The 17,941-nt window shown below is 38.0% G+C and overlaps 2 protein-coding genes and 1 long non-coding RNA gene across 3 annotated transcripts in view; 2 read left to right on the top strand and 1 right to left on the bottom strand.

Annotated features, from left to right (window-relative positions):
- Window positions 1-9,339, top strand: part of LOC122360718 (protein Jumonji-like) — a 33,117-nt gene extending 23,778 nt beyond the window's left edge. The window contains 12 exon segments of the mRNA XM_043261540.1: window positions 920-1,910; window positions 3,229-3,707; window positions 4,316-4,408; window positions 4,521-4,639; window positions 5,830-5,900; window positions 6,081-6,195; window positions 6,281-6,386; window positions 7,016-7,198; window positions 7,346-7,470; window positions 7,584-7,761; window positions 7,888-7,995; window positions 8,909-9,339. Coding sequence (XP_043117475.1) covers window positions 920-1,910; window positions 3,229-3,707; window positions 4,316-4,408; window positions 4,521-4,639; window positions 5,830-5,900; window positions 6,081-6,195; window positions 6,281-6,386; window positions 7,016-7,198; window positions 7,346-7,470; window positions 7,584-7,761; window positions 7,888-7,995; window positions 8,909-9,160 — 2,820 coding nt within the window. The 3' untranslated portion in view covers window positions 9,161-9,339.
- Window positions 9,340-11,713: 2,374 nt separating this feature from the next.
- On the bottom strand, window positions 11,714-14,421 carry LOC122361071 (dysbindin-A-like). Its single transcript, XM_043262030.1, has 3 exons — window positions 14,212-14,421; window positions 13,500-13,634; window positions 11,714-12,450 (listed from the first exon to the last, which is right to left on the bottom strand). Exons 1-3 carry the CDS (start codon window positions 14,327-14,329, stop codon window positions 12,161-12,163), a joined length of 543 nt encoding a protein of 180 aa, XP_043117965.1. The 5' UTR covers window positions 14,330-14,421; the 3' UTR covers window positions 11,714-12,160.
- On the top strand, window positions 12,333-13,712 carry LOC122361072. The gene is made up of 2 exons (XR_006252851.1): window positions 12,333-12,471; window positions 13,539-13,712. It is a non-coding gene; the product is annotated as an uncharacterized LOC122361072 (long non-coding RNA).
- Window positions 14,422-17,941: the final 3,520 nt, after the last annotated feature.

Genomic DNA, 17,941 nt, shown 5'->3' with positions numbered 1-17,941 from the left:
TATGTTTGCTGCTTCTTGAAAACTACACCCTCAGCCCTTGACTTTAAATCAGTGAAAAGAAAGCAAACACCAGACTCTTGTTGCAGCAATGCAGAACCAGCGTTTACTGCAGCTCAGACAAGATCATTATTGGGATTTTTGTGGAATGCAAAATTTCTTTAGATAAAAGTGTCAAATATTCAATTTATACACTTTAATCTACCTATGTGATAACCATGCTTTACATTTTGAAATTAAAACATATACATATATATATATATATATATATATATATATATATATATATATATATATATATATATATATATATTCTCTTATTACATTGTTAATATTACAATTATTCTTCAAAATTTTTTTACATCAAAATATATATTTTATTAAAACAGTTCAAGTCGCAGAAACATGAAAAAAGCATAAAACAGGAAATTATGTCATAAAGTGGACCCTCAAAAATATTTCAACATCATTAAATATTTTTAAAGATCAGATAAATTAACAAAATTTTGTTCAGGTTGGACAATCTGGTGAGCTTCACAAAAAATGATGTTTATTAATTATTAAATGAACAATAGTCAATAAACCTTCTCAGAAATGGTCTGAAGATTTTTAACTATATGAAACCAACATGAATACAAAGAATACCTGAATTATACTAAGAAACAAATATAAAATGATGCACAACATCTTGTGTGTTGAATTTACTTTATATGGGTATTTGACCAATAACATATTGGACTGTGTCCTATAGTGTGACATAACAAAAAGTTATAGTTTATAGTTAGAGTCATGAATAGTGTGAGATTTTTTTTTTTTTTTACATTGTCACACCATTGGACACCCTGATACATCAACTATCCATATTCAGTTTTCTAGAGCGCAAATAAATGAAATAACTAAAGTAATTTCTATCATCCCTCAGCCGTCCAAAATGAATGGAACATCAGGAGCATCCACTGTCAATTCTAGGAAGACGAGAGAACCCCGTAGTCCCCCGACCAAAGCTGTGAAATACCCCAAGGGCCACGTGACTTACACCAAAGCCAGACTGCTCAAAGAGGCCAAGCTCAGCCTGAGCACACACACACGCCACACCCACACACACCCTCAGCACTCCAACTCAGGAAAAGCCCAAACCAGCCACGCCAAGATGCAAAAACAGGTGCTATCACCAGCAACTGCTGGGAGGCTGTGTGGGACGGACACTTTCCCACCCAGGAGAAACGGACTGAGACAGTCAAAGAGGCAGTTGGAGTTAGCCGGGGATAGTCTGACCGGAACAGAGGTCGAGGTCAAGAGGGTCAAAGTGCAAGTGGTTCCCTTAGGGACACGGAGTAGGAAAGCAGCTCAGGAGACCCCGGTGAGATCACAAGTGGCAGGATCGCAACGGCCCAAACGGGCTTCGGCGGGGAAGCTCATGTTCACCAAACAGATGCACTGTAAAGCCACCGTTCTGGCCAAGAACAGCCCCACTACCTCAACACGAGACATTTTGAAGCCAGCCAACTCCCCCAAAATATCAGAGACCCCCAAAACAAGCAATTCTCTAAAGCAAGGCAATCCTTCTAATACGACTGAGCCCGTCAACCAAGCTGAGCCTAAAGAACGCGGCCGGCGCAGCGCGGAGGTCACGGAGGTTCCCGTTTTCTATCCCAGCACACGCGACTTTCACGACCCGATGACTTACATGGAGGTTGTGCGGGGGCAAGCCGAGGCGTATGGGTTGTACCGGGTTGTTCCGCCAGCGGATTGGCGTCCTGAGTGTAAGCTTAAAGAGGAGATGCGCTTTGTCTCGTACGTGCAGCATGTGCACAAGCTGGGCAGACGCTGGGGCCCGAATGTACAGCAACTGGCCTGCATCAGGAGACACCTGCGCACACAGGGCATTAACATGGAAGAGCCTCCACTTATAGGTAAGAAGGGCTGGACAGTGAGCGTAATAGACAATCAGAGACAGCGCTGGGGGGTAACTAATTAGTAGAAATGCTGCTAACTTAGTCTTTATTTTGATAGGTGATAGAGAGAGAGAGAGAAGGATCAGAAGTGGTCCACGAGCTGGGATTCAAACTTGAGCTGCTTAAAGCGTAACAGTACTATATGTGGAATAATACTATATATTATTCATTGTGGTGAAATAATTTTTCTTAAACACTATCCATAACACTACACAACACTATCCTATTTCTTAAACACTCTCTCACAATAAGCATGGAAACGTCAGGTTCATTGTGGTGAATCGGTTCATCCTTAATGGTCCTTGCTATCAGATGTTTTAAAGTAAGATTCATGCTAGTAAATCGGTTTGGCATAAACACTCCCCTCTTTTTTTATGTAGCATTAGACAGCCTGATTAATTCCATTCAAATGGGTTCATTTGGATGCATCACTTTATAACACAATATTTAATTAATTGCTTCTATTCAAAAATGTCAAAAGTAAAAAAAAATAGGTTGTGTTCATTTAAATGTTTTTTACTTGTATTTTGTATGAATTTATCAGTTAAATGTTGTGACCCAACTCTTATTCTTTTCAAAAAATAATTGTTTTAGCATCATGTTTAATTTGAATTCAAAAATGTTAATCAATGTTAAGACGGTTATAATCTTTATTACTACCTTGACTACAACAGCAGAAGTTACAGTTTCAAAAGAGCTTTCTTAATATAATTATATTCATACCCATTTCATCAAATTCTCTTTTAAATCCAGGCTATGTTGTCTTTAGTTGAAGTAAATTAGATTGACGTGTTAGCTCAGACAAAAAGTGGTGTGATTTTGTATTAATATTCAAATCAGTATTCTATCTTCACTTGTAATCTACCAGCTATAAGTGCAGATCTATTGGTCATTCTGCCACTGACCTGTTCAGTTTAGGACAGATTAGCGAGCTCATGCTAGCAAAGGCAGCTTCCTTTGACGAGATTACTCAGTGCATCTAGAGCCAAGACAGATAGACGGCTCAGTCTGGTCTCTTGTTGACTGAATGAGGAAAATCATCTTGGCCATGCCAGACAGAGCTGCTGCCTTCTTGCCAACCTCAAATCCTTCTTTAGTTTCAATGTGCCACTCAAACAGTGACATTGCTGGCACTAATGCGAGCCGTTTGAAAGCCTGTGACTAATGGGGTATGTGCGCACACATTTAGAGATAAAAGTGAAGCGAAATTAAAGAAGCAGCCATTTGCAAACAGCCAGCGTGGTGATTCATTTGTATCCTTTTTGCTTCCTTTCAGGCGGCTGTGAACTGGACCTGGCCAGATTCTTCCAGATCCTCAATGAAATGGGGGGCATGCAGCAGGTGACAGACCTGAAGACGTGGGGCCGTCTCGCCGATCTGCTGGGCATCCCACGCTCGGCTCAAGACCGGCTGGCCAAGCTCCAGGAGGCGTATTGCCAGTACCTGCTCTCCTACGACTCCCTGTCCCCGGCCCAGAGGGCCCAGCTGGAGAAGGAAGTGCTGGCAGAGAAAGAGGCCCTGGAGAGAAGAAGTGGGCCCCTAGAGGGCCAGGGAGACATATCCCAGCATGCCGCTCTGCTGCTTCCACGCTGCGAGCCCAAAAATGGACTGGTGAACGGAGCGTTGCACCGGAGCGGAGCTCGCGAGCACCTCAGAGAGCTGGACCCCACGGCGAAGACCACCCGGCCGAGAAGACTAGAGAAGAGAGGGGAGGATGAAGGGGTGATAAATGAACATCACAAGTGCATACACAGGGTATGTTTGCTCTACTTTCAGGATACATAATTATATTTATGAACACTTCTTTTAAGGGGTGGCAGATTAAGTGATTTCACAATTCTATTTTTAGTTATTGTGTAATGTTGCTGTTTGAGTATAAACAGTGTCTGAAAAAGTTACGAGGAGATATAGTCTTTTCAAATTCTGGCAGCTTAATGCCTACAAAAATGGCTTGTAGGGACTACAACGAGCTACTTCCCGGGTTGGTGACATCACTGTTCCTGAAATTTATATAAACCCCGCCCCCCCGGAAACACTCAACAAAGGCAAAAGCATGCTATGAAGCACTGTCAAGAGCACGCCAAACCAACAGGTGGTGATATAACCACCATAAATCCATGTTTAAACAGGATAAAAATGTATATTTCAAGCTAACATACGTAGCTGCATTTACAAATAACAGTGTATCTAAAGGTATAAGACTATAACAAACAAAACATATTCTAAAACGTCCTGTAATGTTCTGTGCAATAATATTCTCTGGGACTCAATGGTGACGAGGCATTAACACAAGTTAGACTGCACCATCAAGCCTAGAAAAAAGCATTCAACCACCCCTTTAATCATTTTTCTGTCTTTGCCAGGGAAAGTCGTTCTCGCTGACGACGTTCTACAGGGCAGCCAGAAACACTATGAACATGTGCTTCAGCAAAGAGCCAGACACCGCTGAAGTTGAGGTACATCTTCATGTTGACAAGCTGTTTTCATCATGTTTTCTTTGATGCGCAGGAATAAGTGATGTTGTTTTTAGTCATGCTCACTGTCACGTCTTTTTAACTGTTGCTGCAGAGGGAGTACTGGAGACTGGTTGATGAAAAGGAATGCCATGTTGCTGTGCACTGTGGGAGGGTTGACACAAAGACTCATGGGAGTGGATTTCCTGTGGGAAAGTCTGAGCCATTTTCAAAGTTAGTGTTTTGAAAAACTTTTTACATTAAAGGGATAGTTTGCCCAAAAGTGAAGATTTTGATACTGTCATCATTTTGTCTAACCTCCCTTTGTTCCAAACCTGTATGAGTCTCTTTATTCTGATAAACACAAAAGAAAATATTTTGAAAATTTAGTTGGTAACCAGATAGCTGAACGGTAACCATCAACATCTATAGTATATTTCCTTACTATGGAAGTCAGAGGCTGCCATCAACTGTTTGGTGAGCAAAATATCTTCTTTTGTGTTCAACAGCTAAAAGAAACTCATACAGGTTTGGAACGATTTGATGGGAATTGCATAATGACAGAATAAAAATTTTTGGGTAAACTATCTTTATAGTTTGTATAGATTAACATCATTTAATGCATCAATTCAAATTTTTATAAATATTATAGTTAATAGAAATATATTATGTATATTTATATATAAACGTTAAATATTATTGAGTTTATTTGCAGACAACCCAGTTTTTGTACATTTTCAAAAATCATATTTTTAAGTATGTTATTATGTTTTTAAAGTTGTCAATTAAGATTAATTGGAATGCACAATGAAAAACATGATTTTTGAGAATTGTTAAAAATGGAGTTATCTGTTTTTGCAAATTAACTATATATATATATATTAACAAATGACACCAGTAAAAACAGATGCTATCATTTAAAGATATATTAGGTGAATTTAGGCATTTCGATGTACATTATGAAAAATGATTATTCATTTTACGTGTGCGTGAAAGATTTCCGCACACAGATTTATAACAGTTCAAGTTGGTCACGCAGATACACCACGCTGACCAACAAGAAGCTGCTTGCGTTGACTGTGACTCCCGTGTGAGCTGTTTCATACATCACTTTACTGTTGACAACAGACAATGGAGCCTTTTTTGCCTCTGGAATTTCTCGAACGTGACTTAAGAGTGTTTTTAAAGATTAGCTTAAAAACATAGGAAATGAGCAGAAAATCCCGTGTTGGCTGATGTATTGCTCAACTATTGTAAGATGTGTATCTGTAAATGAACCTTATTACTGAGAATTAAAAATTCTGTACAATACCTATTATGGTGCTTTAACGATGTATAAAACCTTTACCCGTAGAAGATAAACAAAATGTGCATAAAATATTGACAGACTCTGCAAACTCTAATTGGTTTGTTTTGTTCCAAAGGCATGGATGGAATCTTACTGTCCTTCCCAATAACTCAGGATCCATCTTACGTCATCTTGGTGCTGTGCCAGGTAATGTTTTCTGAAAAACAAAACTTGAATGCATATAGTAAAACATTTTGACCACCAAGATATTATATTCCCGTTCCCATGCTAGATCCTTTAGAATGATGTTTATATTTAATCTGCCTGCGAAGTTGCTCGAATCTGCAGCATCAAGTGCTCAGTACATCTGTTTGTGTTTGCCTGAAGGAGTGACCATCCCCTGGCTGAACATAGGCATGGTCTTTTCTACCTCATGCTGGTGTCGGGACCAGAACAGCCTTCCGTATATAGATTACCTACACACTGGTGCTGACTGCGTTTGGTGAGAGTTTTAAAGAGTTTGGTAAGTTCTTTAAATCAAACCCAATTGGTTTGTTGCCTAACAAATGTGTCTCTCTCATCCTCAGGTACTGTATTCCAGCTGAAGAGAAATCAAAACTTGACAAAGTAGTACACACACTGCTACAGGCGAACGGCACTCCAGGGCTGGAGATGCTAGAGAGGAACATTATGGTGAGAGAGAAAAGCTGACTTTTCTCTTAAAGGGACAGCTCACATAAAAATAAACATTTGATTTTAATTTACTCTCATGTTATTCTTTCACTCTCTTTTCTTATGGTGACCGGGTAGGGATATGTTTGTTTCGCTCAATTTTGTTGTGGCCACAGCATATTAACTTGTGGGAACTTAATAATATGTCACGACCACAAGATCATTTTGTTGCGGTAACAACATCCTTATGTCGTGGCTACGTGATGTAATGCTATTTTGTTTTACAACATTTATTTTTATTTTACGTAACATTTATTCATGATAAATTCACGCAATACAGTCTGGTAGCCTTGGCCTATAGTTAATATAATAATTTATTAATGTAAACATTTCTATGATAATATCACTTAAAATAAAATAATGCTAAATTCATCCATGATAATTCCGGGTCACTAAGGTCACTCATAAAACCACAAGATATGAACCGAAACGGAACAGAGACATAATTTCTATGTTTGTGTTCAACAGAAAACAAAGAGCAAATGTGGCCATTTCTGGTGACTGGCCCTTTAAATGTACTGTCTTTCTGTAATGAAAATGCTTTGATGTAATGTTTTCATTTGACTTTTATCTCTTCATCCTCATGACAGATTTCTCCAGAGGTGCTCCGTCGAAAGGGGGTGAAAGTGTACCGGACTGTGCAACAGAGTGGGCAGTTCATGGTATGTTTCCCAGGGACCTTTGTGTCTAAGGTGTGTTGTGGCTACAGTGTCTCAGAGACAGTGCACTTCGCCAACCCCCAGTGGATGAAACTGGGCTACGAGGCAGCTAAGGTGAGAGACTCGCCGCGCGGACGGACAAAGCCAGCTGGAACTTGGCTTGGTTCAGCTCAAAAAGAGCTGTATTTTTGGCCTGAGGTTTTGCCTGTTTTCTGTGGGTGTACGGTGCATTCACACATGCGTGTCGTGTTTTCTTTGCAGGACCTTAAACGGCGTCGTATAGAGGAGCCTTTCTCCACGGAGAAACTGCTCTACCAGATCACTACATGTGAGCGGGACAACAAGCAGCTCATGAATGCAGTCTCCAGTCTCATCAGAGATCTCAGGTCTGTCCGAAACACATCCCCGAGGCCTGCTTCGACTCGTTTATTGAGCTTCGGTGGCCAGAAGCACAGATGAGCACGCTCGCGGGTGAAACTTCTGTTCCGTACCATTTCAGGGATGCAGAGATTAGCGAGCGCAGGGATCTGTTCGAGGCCGGGCTCCGTCTGTCCGCACGCTACGGCACACACTGCGAGGCTCAAGCTGACAAGAAGAAGCAGCAGCGCTTGAGATTTACAGAAGACACGGCTGACAGACGCTGCCAAGTGTGTCAGCATCTGTGTTACCTCTCCATGGTAAATATTACACATCGTGTACTGTCTTAAGTTATGAAGAAAGTTCCCCATCCTAATTGGTCTAGCTGTGCTGTAATATGTCGTGTTAGCGTACATACTGTACTCTCCTTGTCTTGTTTTTAACAGGTTGTTCATGAGAGTGACAATGTGGTTTTCTGTCTGGAATGCGCTCTGCGATACATCCAGAAGCGCAGGTCCCCCCGAGGCCTCAAGATGATGTTTCGTTACACCGAGGTACATAGAAATACATAGGAATTAAAATCAAATTAAGGCTAAATTTTTTTCATTTCAAAATCAATTATCGTAAATCATTTTTGTTTCGTTATACACTGCCACTAAAACGTTTGGAGTTTTTGGTTTTTGAAGGAAATCCCACACGCTCATCAGGCCTGCATTTATTTGATTAAAAATGCAGTAAAAGCAGTAATATTGTGAAATACTATTACGATCTAAAATAGCTGTTTTCTATTTTATTCCAATTTTTCCTGTGATGGCAAAGCTGAATTTCCAGCAGCCATTACTTCAGTGTCACATGATCCTCCATATGTCATTCTAATGTTGCTAAAATAACATTTTATATTTAAAAAAATCAAACAGGAGGGCTTTTATTTGAAATACAAATGTTTTGTAACAATGTAAAGTCATTTAAGTGACTTTAAGTGAAATGACTTGTAATCTACTTTGCTGTCATCATGAAAAGGATTGTCCTTTTTTATTCAGAACATTACAATGTCGTCATGTATAAATCCATGTGTAGCATTCAAAATGATTTTATTTTGGAGTTTTTACATTTTTAATTCATTGTAATCAACATGAATTTGAATATCGGTCAGAATCATTGGACTCCTAGTTTAAAATGAGAGTTGTTGCGTTATTATGTTAAATTGTAAATAATAGCATGTGGCAAGAAATGCACAGAAAATAAAAATGTAAAACTGCGCGGGTGTTTTGCCACTCCAAATCTATTTTTTAAAATCGATCCTTTAGTCACACCCGAAGATCAAATGGAGCTCCGAGCACGGTATTGTACGATGTTGTATTAATTGATAATTAATAAACAGCGGTTTGCTGTATAATTCACATTATGAATAAAATATTACTTCGAAGTAGAGATGTCGCTCTAAATACGTAAGCTATTTTTGCGCAGGAGCAGATCAACGGTCTGGTGAGTCGAGTGTGCGGGAGAGCGCTGGAGAAGGGCGGCGTGAAGCAGAGAGCCGTCGGCCCCAGCAAGACACCAGCAAAACGAAGCCCCAGAAACTCTCTCCAGCACCACCTCAAAGAACACCGGCCGCTCCTAACCAGACCAGAGCGTCAGCGACATTCCTCCGGGTCTCCTTTTATATCAGGTGTTCCTAATACTTGTGTACAAACACTCTTCAATACTCTTTGTACCTAGTGTATAAATATATCAATACAACAAGCTGTTATATTGCACTTTTGTATTACAGATACGTGTAGTTACTGGCTGGTTAGTCCAATATATTGAATGTACGGAGGTTAAATGTTACATCGCATTTCACGTCAAATATAAGGGGGCGAATACACAATTGTTTGGGGCACCTGACGTAAGGCTATTGGGTCATCATCAACAAGCACGAAACCTTTTGCACTAGTATTGAGATTGGTTTTTAGATGAGTATTTTCGGGTTGTTTTAGCATTAAATCGAGTATAGATATGCGTATACATAGATATAAATATATCCTATACTATTCCTATCATTTGTGTTTAACTGGTGCTGTAGTGACACTTTTCTCCATCACCCTTACGGCCTGTTTGTCTCTTGGGCTCACGTTTATGACGTCTTAAAGCTGTCAGGTACAAGAAGGAACGTGCGAGAGTACAGCCCACACGTCTAACATTACATGTATCGAGGTTACTGGCATTTTGGATCTTCAGCTACAAAAATTAAAAAAATTGAGATAGATGAGATGCACGTCAAGGAGCCCGTGATCTCAAGGCCTTGTGTGAGTACACTAGGAACTCCCCTCTTTTAAAAGCACATTTTGAGGCCTTTTAATAAATCACAATAATCTTTGGAGCGTTTGATGCTGAGGGCAGTTTGTACTTGTTTTTAAAGATACGCTATTTCAATTGTAAATGCACTTTCCCTTTTATCCCACAAACTTTTGCCCCCCCGACTTTATATTTGTAATTGGTTAGCAGTGTTTCTTGAAAATGCTCCACCTGTTAAGAATTAAATCTTTACATATTCTTTCATTTTCATAGAATGTTATTGCAAAATACTGATATTTATCAACAAAAAAAAAGAAGCCCCAAATATGTTTCTATGCCAGTAAATGTTAAATTTGAGCCTTTGAGTTCGGGTCTCTAGGGGTTTGGATGAGAAGGTCGAGATGAAGAAAAAGCCTTACTTCTACATTGGTTTCTTCATCGATATAAATTAGATGTTAACAGGGTTGCTACAAAAACATACAAAAATTAAGTGCTGCTTAAATCACTGAGAAGTATGTGATAGTGGTGATCCCTAGTTTTTTAGCTTTACTTTTTTTATTCGAAAGGAAAAGTCTTTTACCCAAAAGTAAACTATTGCGTAGGCCTAGCTACCCATTGCACTGACTGTATCAAAGTCCTGTAATCAAACATGGTAGTCGCCCTTTCCAAATGACTGACTTGTATTTAAGGTTTAAAAACTGAACAGTGTTTCCAAAATGTGGTTGTATACTTTTTATGGCCTTAAAATGTTTTTTTTTTCTTTTGTTATCCTTTTCACCCTATTTTATACAGTAATACTCCTGATCCTTGTACTGTTTATTTATATGCACTGTTATTCAGTCCTCCAGTCCAGTGGAGATCTTTTTGGTTTTTTTTTTTTTTTTTTTACTTTTTAGGTTTGTATATTTTTTTTTTTGTTTTAATAAATAAATCACTTGTCAATCCTTCCAAAACTTTACTGGCCTCATGTTTTTTTTTTTTGATGCTACAGACAATAACTGGTAAAATGGCATAATTATTTTTGTATATTATTTTGTATTAAATATAATACGTAAAACGCTACAAATCTAAAAATTAATTCAAATTAATCATTTGAAAAGCTTTAAATAAATTTAGGAATCACAACATTATAATGTACAGTATGAAAAATAAAACAAGTGTTAATAGTGTTTAAAGATTTTGTATATCATGTGATTGCAAATATAATCCAATATAATGTTAAAAAAAGGGAAAATGAGCATGTACAGTTAAAAAGCAGGTATGTGTTTATAACAGAAATAAAATAATACAACTGTTAGTCTGTGTTAGCGTAGGTACATTAATATTACCGTTGATTTGAACATTTAGTATGAACTTTACCCCCTTCCCTTAAAAGTACATTTTACATGAAGTTAGCAAATGAAACCTTATTGTTGTTGTAAATTCTTTTAATTTGTATTTTTCATATTTCTTTAAAACACTTAATATTTTTATTCAGCATGCATGCATGCATTCATCTGATGAAGTGACTAATTCTACAGTTACAAAAAGCTTGCCCTTTTGTGCTTTTTTTATGAAAAGCTTATGTTTCACGGTTTCCACAAAGTCTTCAATACTAAGAAATGTTTCTTGAGCACCAAAGTGACATTTTTATTTTTAATTATAACCATTTATCAATGCATTGTGGTTCAAAAAAAATGCAGCCTCCTCTGCGAGCACGAGACTAACTTTTCACACATCCCTTGTTCTTGTAGTCATTTGTTATTAAAGGCCGTGCCGTCAGATTTTACTCATTTTAGCTGCCTTCATTTCACTGCAGTTACCGTGATAACTAGTGTTTTTCCCCAGAGGTAATCGGGTTTGAGAGCAACAGCTTGCTGTACGTAAATTCTGTAACCACAGATGGTCCAAATGTTCCCAGCTATTTTTATATCAGAGACTCTGTGAAGTCGTTGGTGGAAGATATTTGCTTTAGATCACTGTGATATGAAATATCAGTCCTACACGGAGACCATCTTTGAGGCTCGTCTTATTTCAAGGTATATTTATTGTATTTCAGAGTCTTTCGATCGGCTCGATAATGTCATATGCAAAAATGAGCTCTGCGTTACAAATTCATGCAACATACATCAGTGATATTAGCGGGAACACTGTAAAATGTTTATTATTATAATTCTGATGCAATAGGTAATACGAAGAACTGTGTCGTACATTGGCTTTTTTTTTGTATTGGGAAAGAATAAAACAAAAAAAATCACAGTGCTAAAAGTCAGAAAGAAGTGCTCTCTAGGCTGAGCACAAACAGCATTCTATAAGGCTCCAAAATCTTCATCTTAAAGTGCCGCATTAAGCCATGAAGAAACATCTGGCAGGTCTTTCATCTGGCACTCTTCTGGGCCTTGATGTAAAACAGGTTTTCGTCCAGAAAGCCACTGAAACGAGTGCGTTTGCCATCCATGGCCACTAGGGGGCCTGTGTGTCGCTGTCATCTGAGCTTTTGAGCGGCTCTGTTTCTGGGAGGCCCACGAGGGCTGTGTCAGCATGTACCTCCTCCTCATCTGACTGGACCAGTGGAGAGTCTCCGCTGCAGCTTTCCTCGCTAGCGTCCTCTTCGTCCGGGCCCTCGGTCACGCCGCTGATGGTGTCGGTGCAGGAGGACGAGACAGAGGAGACGGTGTGCCGTAGATCGGTCTGTGAGGGCACCTTCAGGCTGATCTCTGAGGGGGACGAGCCGGGCTCCAGAACCGGACCACCTGCCCAACAGACAGAACAAGGTTAAAATGTGTCGCGCCACCTATTTCAGAATATTAATTAGTCCTGTGAAGTGCATGCTGTGAGAGACACGGTAATGTGTTTGCAGCCATTCAACACAAATCTGCACACTTTCTGAGTATCTGCAGTATCTGGAGGAATCATTAAACCACTACTATTAGTATTAAACTAGGGAGTAAAAAAGTCAGTTCTATATTACTTCATTCTCACATGATCCATAAATCATTCTGATTTGGTGCTTAAGAAACATTTCAGTAAAAAAAAAAAAAAAAAAAAGTGTTAGCCTTTTATTGGCAGCTATATTTCTCAGAAATTAAAAGAAATGAAGTAATGCTAAAATAATGATAAATCTTACCCTTTTTCTATACCTTTATAACAACCTTATAACAACCTTATAACAACCTTTTGGTTTATATATATATTTATATATATATATATATATATATATATATATATATATATATATATATATATATATATATATATATATATACACACACACATGCATTTACGCATTACACTTATTTGCACAAACTAGTATAAAACTTTAATATTAGTGTATTCTAATCCTGAGAAGTAAGGACACACAGTTCAAACTGAAATACATCTACAAATAGATCTTTTTAAAAACACATTTACAAATAGGGTTTGGATCGGGTATGTCCTACAATCTAATTGTGCTAGTGTGGAAAAATCCAAACACATCAAAACAAATTGAGTTTTTCTTATATGTTTTGGGTCTTGTTTCTTTCCACAAGCCATCTCTATTATGAACATGTTCCATATTACACCAATTCTACTGAGTGCAATATGTTCTATATATACTTATGCCACCTACTTTTATATTTTTATACCTGCACAAACAACATCTCTGCACCACCACTATTCTATTTTTCCTCATATAACTGCGTAAATTGTTTTTGAGGTACTGAGATTTGAAATTCCTTGTGTATGAGCGCATTTTGCCAATAAAAGTGATTCAGATTTTTGCACATTTTTGTGTTTGTTCCATAACAAACGTGAAAAAAACCTGTGTCAGGAGACCGAGCGTTGCTCTCTTCCCCTACAGAGCTCAGGAAGACATCGAGCGCCTCGTGATCGGACACATCCGTGAGATCCATTTGTTCCAGGAGATCAACATTCACCTCCATTGAAGACATGCTGCCTAATGGATCTGCCCCAGAGAAAGAAAGAAATTATAATCCTACACTTTGACAACTCTAACACCAAACCAGCTTCAAAACCACAGAATATACAAGAAAATTTCACAATACAGTGAACAGACTGACACATGAAAGGGGCCTAGGACAAAGAAGATGCAGGGGAAAGCATAGAGTACCTCACACATCAGGGCAGCATTAATTCAGGAGAGAGGAAAGAGAAGACCATCAGTTTAGCATCAACATCCTTGCTCGAGCGCTTTAACCTCCCATTTAACATAGTAACAGCATGCGTTAAAATATTCATGAAGGAAAGGAAGGAGCCTTGAGCGGCACATCATATAGGGCGGCTTTAATTCAAACTATTTTGCTGTTATTTTCTGAAGTTTACAAAAAAAAAAACCCAGAACAAATCGCATTTTGATTTCAAAAATACTGTTTATTTCCGTATGTGTTCGCCAATAACCACTAAACACATACGACTCTACACAAGGAGAGTAAAGATGGAAAGAAAAAGGGTTGTTAAGAGCATTATTTGAACAAGTATGTGTAGAAGTGGTCCTTCGAAAATAAGACACTGACCTCTCCTGTCGGTGATCTGGAGGTATCCTGTGGAGAGGTACTGCTCCATGTCTTGCTGAAATGCCTCTTCAAAGTACTTCTGACGCTCCTTTAGCTTGACCTGCTGCGCATGCTCCATCTCCAGCACTTTCTGGGCATGTTCTGCATCGAGCTCCGCTAAAGAGAGACATAAAACACCAAGTAGGTTACAAAATGACAGAGAGAGAGAGAGAGAGAGAGAGGGAGAGAGAGAGAGAGAGAGATGGGGATGGAAGCACAAATTGAACTGGAAAAGGAAGTGGATTAACCCTCAGAGAATTTATGCAAAAACATGCAACATTTGCTTACTGCAATTGAATAGAATTTAAATTAACATAAATCAAAATATGTGTATAATGTAATGTAATATTGATATAACTTGCTCTAATTTAATGTACAAATGTTGGAAAGGCATAAATAAAAAGTTACAAAAATATCTTAGTTGAAGTTGGTTGCTGTTTAATATTTGTTGGAAACAGATTTTTCAAGATTCTTTAATGAATACAAAGTTCAAAAGAACATTTATTTGAAATATTATTAAGAACAATGCAAAAGCCTTTGTCCAATTTAAAGCATGCTTGCTGAATTTAAAAACAAACAAACAAACAAAAAAAAACTGACCCCAAAATTTTGTTAAGTAATTTCTGTTTTAGAATTATAATTGTTATGAAATGTTGCGCTCTCGAAACCTAGTGTTTTTTAACCAGTTGCTTTCTAAAAACACATTTAAAGATAAAATAATAATAACTACTGAGATCTCTAGTATTCAGCTCAACACACACATGTTCTAACATCATTAAAATGCCAGCTCCGGTATGCATTTGACAAGACACACTGCAATAACTAAACCAAACCTCTGATAATCTGACCTTTAAGATAACACTGCATACACAGCCAAACATCCTTTCTACATCAAAGATCAAGATCCTACACAAGCATCAAGCTGCCAACTTACCACAGAATATAAAGCTTTCTAGTAGTGGGGGGAAGCAACACTTGTTTCTGTGAGTGGAACAAGAGCGTAAGTGATACAAGATGCAGTTAAAATCTTTTATCTTTCACAGGAAGTGCATGCTCTTCTCTGAAAAGCAGGAAGTTTGCCTGTGCTGTTTGAATCTCGCTGTGGTGTCTATGAGTGTGATGTACTCTTAAAAGATACGGTACAAACATCCTGCCAAAGCTTACGGTGACATATCCTAGACGCATCTTTTTAGAATGAAACACGACATGGTCAGCAATCACCCTGCATTGTAAAGAAGCAACTTTAAACGCATGCAAGTGTGCAAAAAGCACCATCAAACACTGTATGGGCAGGCACTGCCCACCATCATAATCCTTCTGTGTACTGTGTGAAGAAAAGAGGTCACTGATGAAGAGGTGAACTGCGCCTCTGTTATTAGGATGTGGTCTTAACCACAGTCCTGTCACACATTCTTTTAAACAGATGCTGGTTGAACAGCGTTAAATAAAAGTGCTGGGCTGAATGCAAGCATGCTCACTGGGAAACCATTGTTGCTCATTTTGGCACAATATTTGTAGGCTAAATCATGCAAATGAAGTTGATGCAAGCAGATTTAAAATTAAATGAATGTTTATGCATGCATTTTCAAGATAGCAAATGATGGTCGGTTGACATACTCCTCTGATGCTTCAACCTCTAACGCTTGTCAAATTGATATTTCACAGCAGGACCATCATTATTCAGTTTCTTCACAGTAATTCACACTACCTGGTTTAGGAGTTTAAAAAGTATTTGTTTTGATTTTATGCTAATTTTATGGTAATTTGCGTGAAATGAATGACAATAGCATAACTCCTCTTCTTATTATTAAGATTTTAAACCAAGGTGTATGAAAAATGCCTAATGCTGTCATTCAAAAGTTAGCGGGTCGGTCCAAATTATTTTAAAAGCTGCATTTCTAATCAAATGTATGCTAATTTTGGTATAAATTTATTTTAAAAAATAATGTAATTACACCAAACTCATCTGGTAGTTTATTTCTAATTACACTTCCATTATTTAATAATTATAGTAGATTACTCAACTTATTTGAAGGGCTCTACATACGTGAAATTAATTTATTATTATCGTCACAGATCAAGATAGCTACTAATGAAAGAACCGAGACTGTTCTTAATACCCCACGAATACAGCAGTTTTTTTTTTTTCATGCATTTGAGCTTCAGGTGATTGGCGCAAAAAAAAAAAAAAAAAAGCTAAGAGCTTCAACGCCATTTAAGCAAGTGCCATTGAGATGAATGAGAATGCGATAGCTTCCTCCTCCTTGAATAATTCCATGTCCACAAGAACTAAATCATGGATACGGCATGAAAGAACGGAATCTGCGGGGATAAGCCGTGCCTTTCGTCACATTTTCCGTTGCGTGTGTGACAAAGCACGAGCAGATTTATTTACGACGAGTTTCAGCGTTTCGATCATTGTTGTCACATCCTCCATTATCAAAACTTCGTAAAAGAAGAAAACATAACATTAAACGTTATGGTGCAGCGCAGAAAGCCGGCAGCCGAGTATTCAACAACAGCCAGCTCATGGAAATTACCGCACATCGCGACAATTTCCAGAAAACCTTCGTCAATCTTCTTTAAATGAGCGCGAAACAAACAAAGCGCGCCGGATCAGCGAGCGCGCATTCAAAGCAGCATATTCACGAGTGATAGTAATGCAGGTTCGCTCCGTGCCACGGCTCATTTCACGAGTCGATGCACGCACACCTATGAATTCAGCAAACAGAAAGAGAAGCGAGAGAATGTCAGCCCAGATGACAGATCACCAACACATGAATTTGCTCAGTATTGTCATTCGTTCACCACCGATCAGAATGGACAATGAGCTATAACCCTGTTTCTATGAAGAGATCCTTATTACGTAGCTTAAATCACTTAGATACACACACAAGAAACGTTCACACTCATAGGTCGAGCTACGGTCTTTGAACCTTTGCGCGCAGTTTCAGACACTAGTCATGCGTTTCGCACAGACCACGAAAGCTTGCACAGCACACGGCATTAGCAGACAAATGTATACTCTTATTGGGATTCATCTTCAGTTATAAAAAGTTATTGCGATGACATCTGGTCATATAACAATGGATACAGGTTTCCAAAAGACACATAACAAAGAGCCTGCTTGTTTTACACTGTGTCTTCTTGCTTTGTTACTTTTTATACTAACACTACACTTGCAATTAAAAACATAAACAAGAGTACATTTTTTCATAATATTTCTGGATTAAATATTTTGATTAATTGTATTTAGATTTTTTACAATATTAAATACATGCAATAGTTGAAATAAAAATACATATTATTCAATAATGGAGAGCACATTTAATAAGTCATTTGTGTGTTGTCATTTCTCCACACAATTTTTCTCATTAGCTGCAATGAGAAAAATTATTACAATGGAGTGACACATACAAATGACATTAAATTAATGCCGTTGTTGGGACAATATGTACTTTGTTTTCTACTGTGCATGTGACAGTATTGTAAAAAATTCCAAATACAAGTTAATCCAAAGTAATTTAGTCCAAGAATGTTATGGAAAAAATGTCTTAAATATCTTAATTTTATGTTTTAATTACCTATGTGGTGTTTAATTATAAAAAGTAGCAAAGCAGGAGACACAGTTAAGCAAAACAAGCCAAAATGTATTGTAGTATGCTAGAGTATATATCCATTGTTATATATT

Source organism: Puntigrus tetrazona, chromosome 16 (assembly GCF_018831695.1).
Source record: "Puntigrus tetrazona isolate hp1 chromosome 16, ASM1883169v1, whole genome shotgun sequence".
NCBI lineage: Eukaryota > Metazoa > Chordata > Actinopteri > Cypriniformes > Cyprinidae > Puntigrus > Puntigrus tetrazona.
The sequence above is the reverse complement of the archived record's forward strand: the minus strand, read 5'-3'. Positions and strand labels throughout refer to the sequence as shown.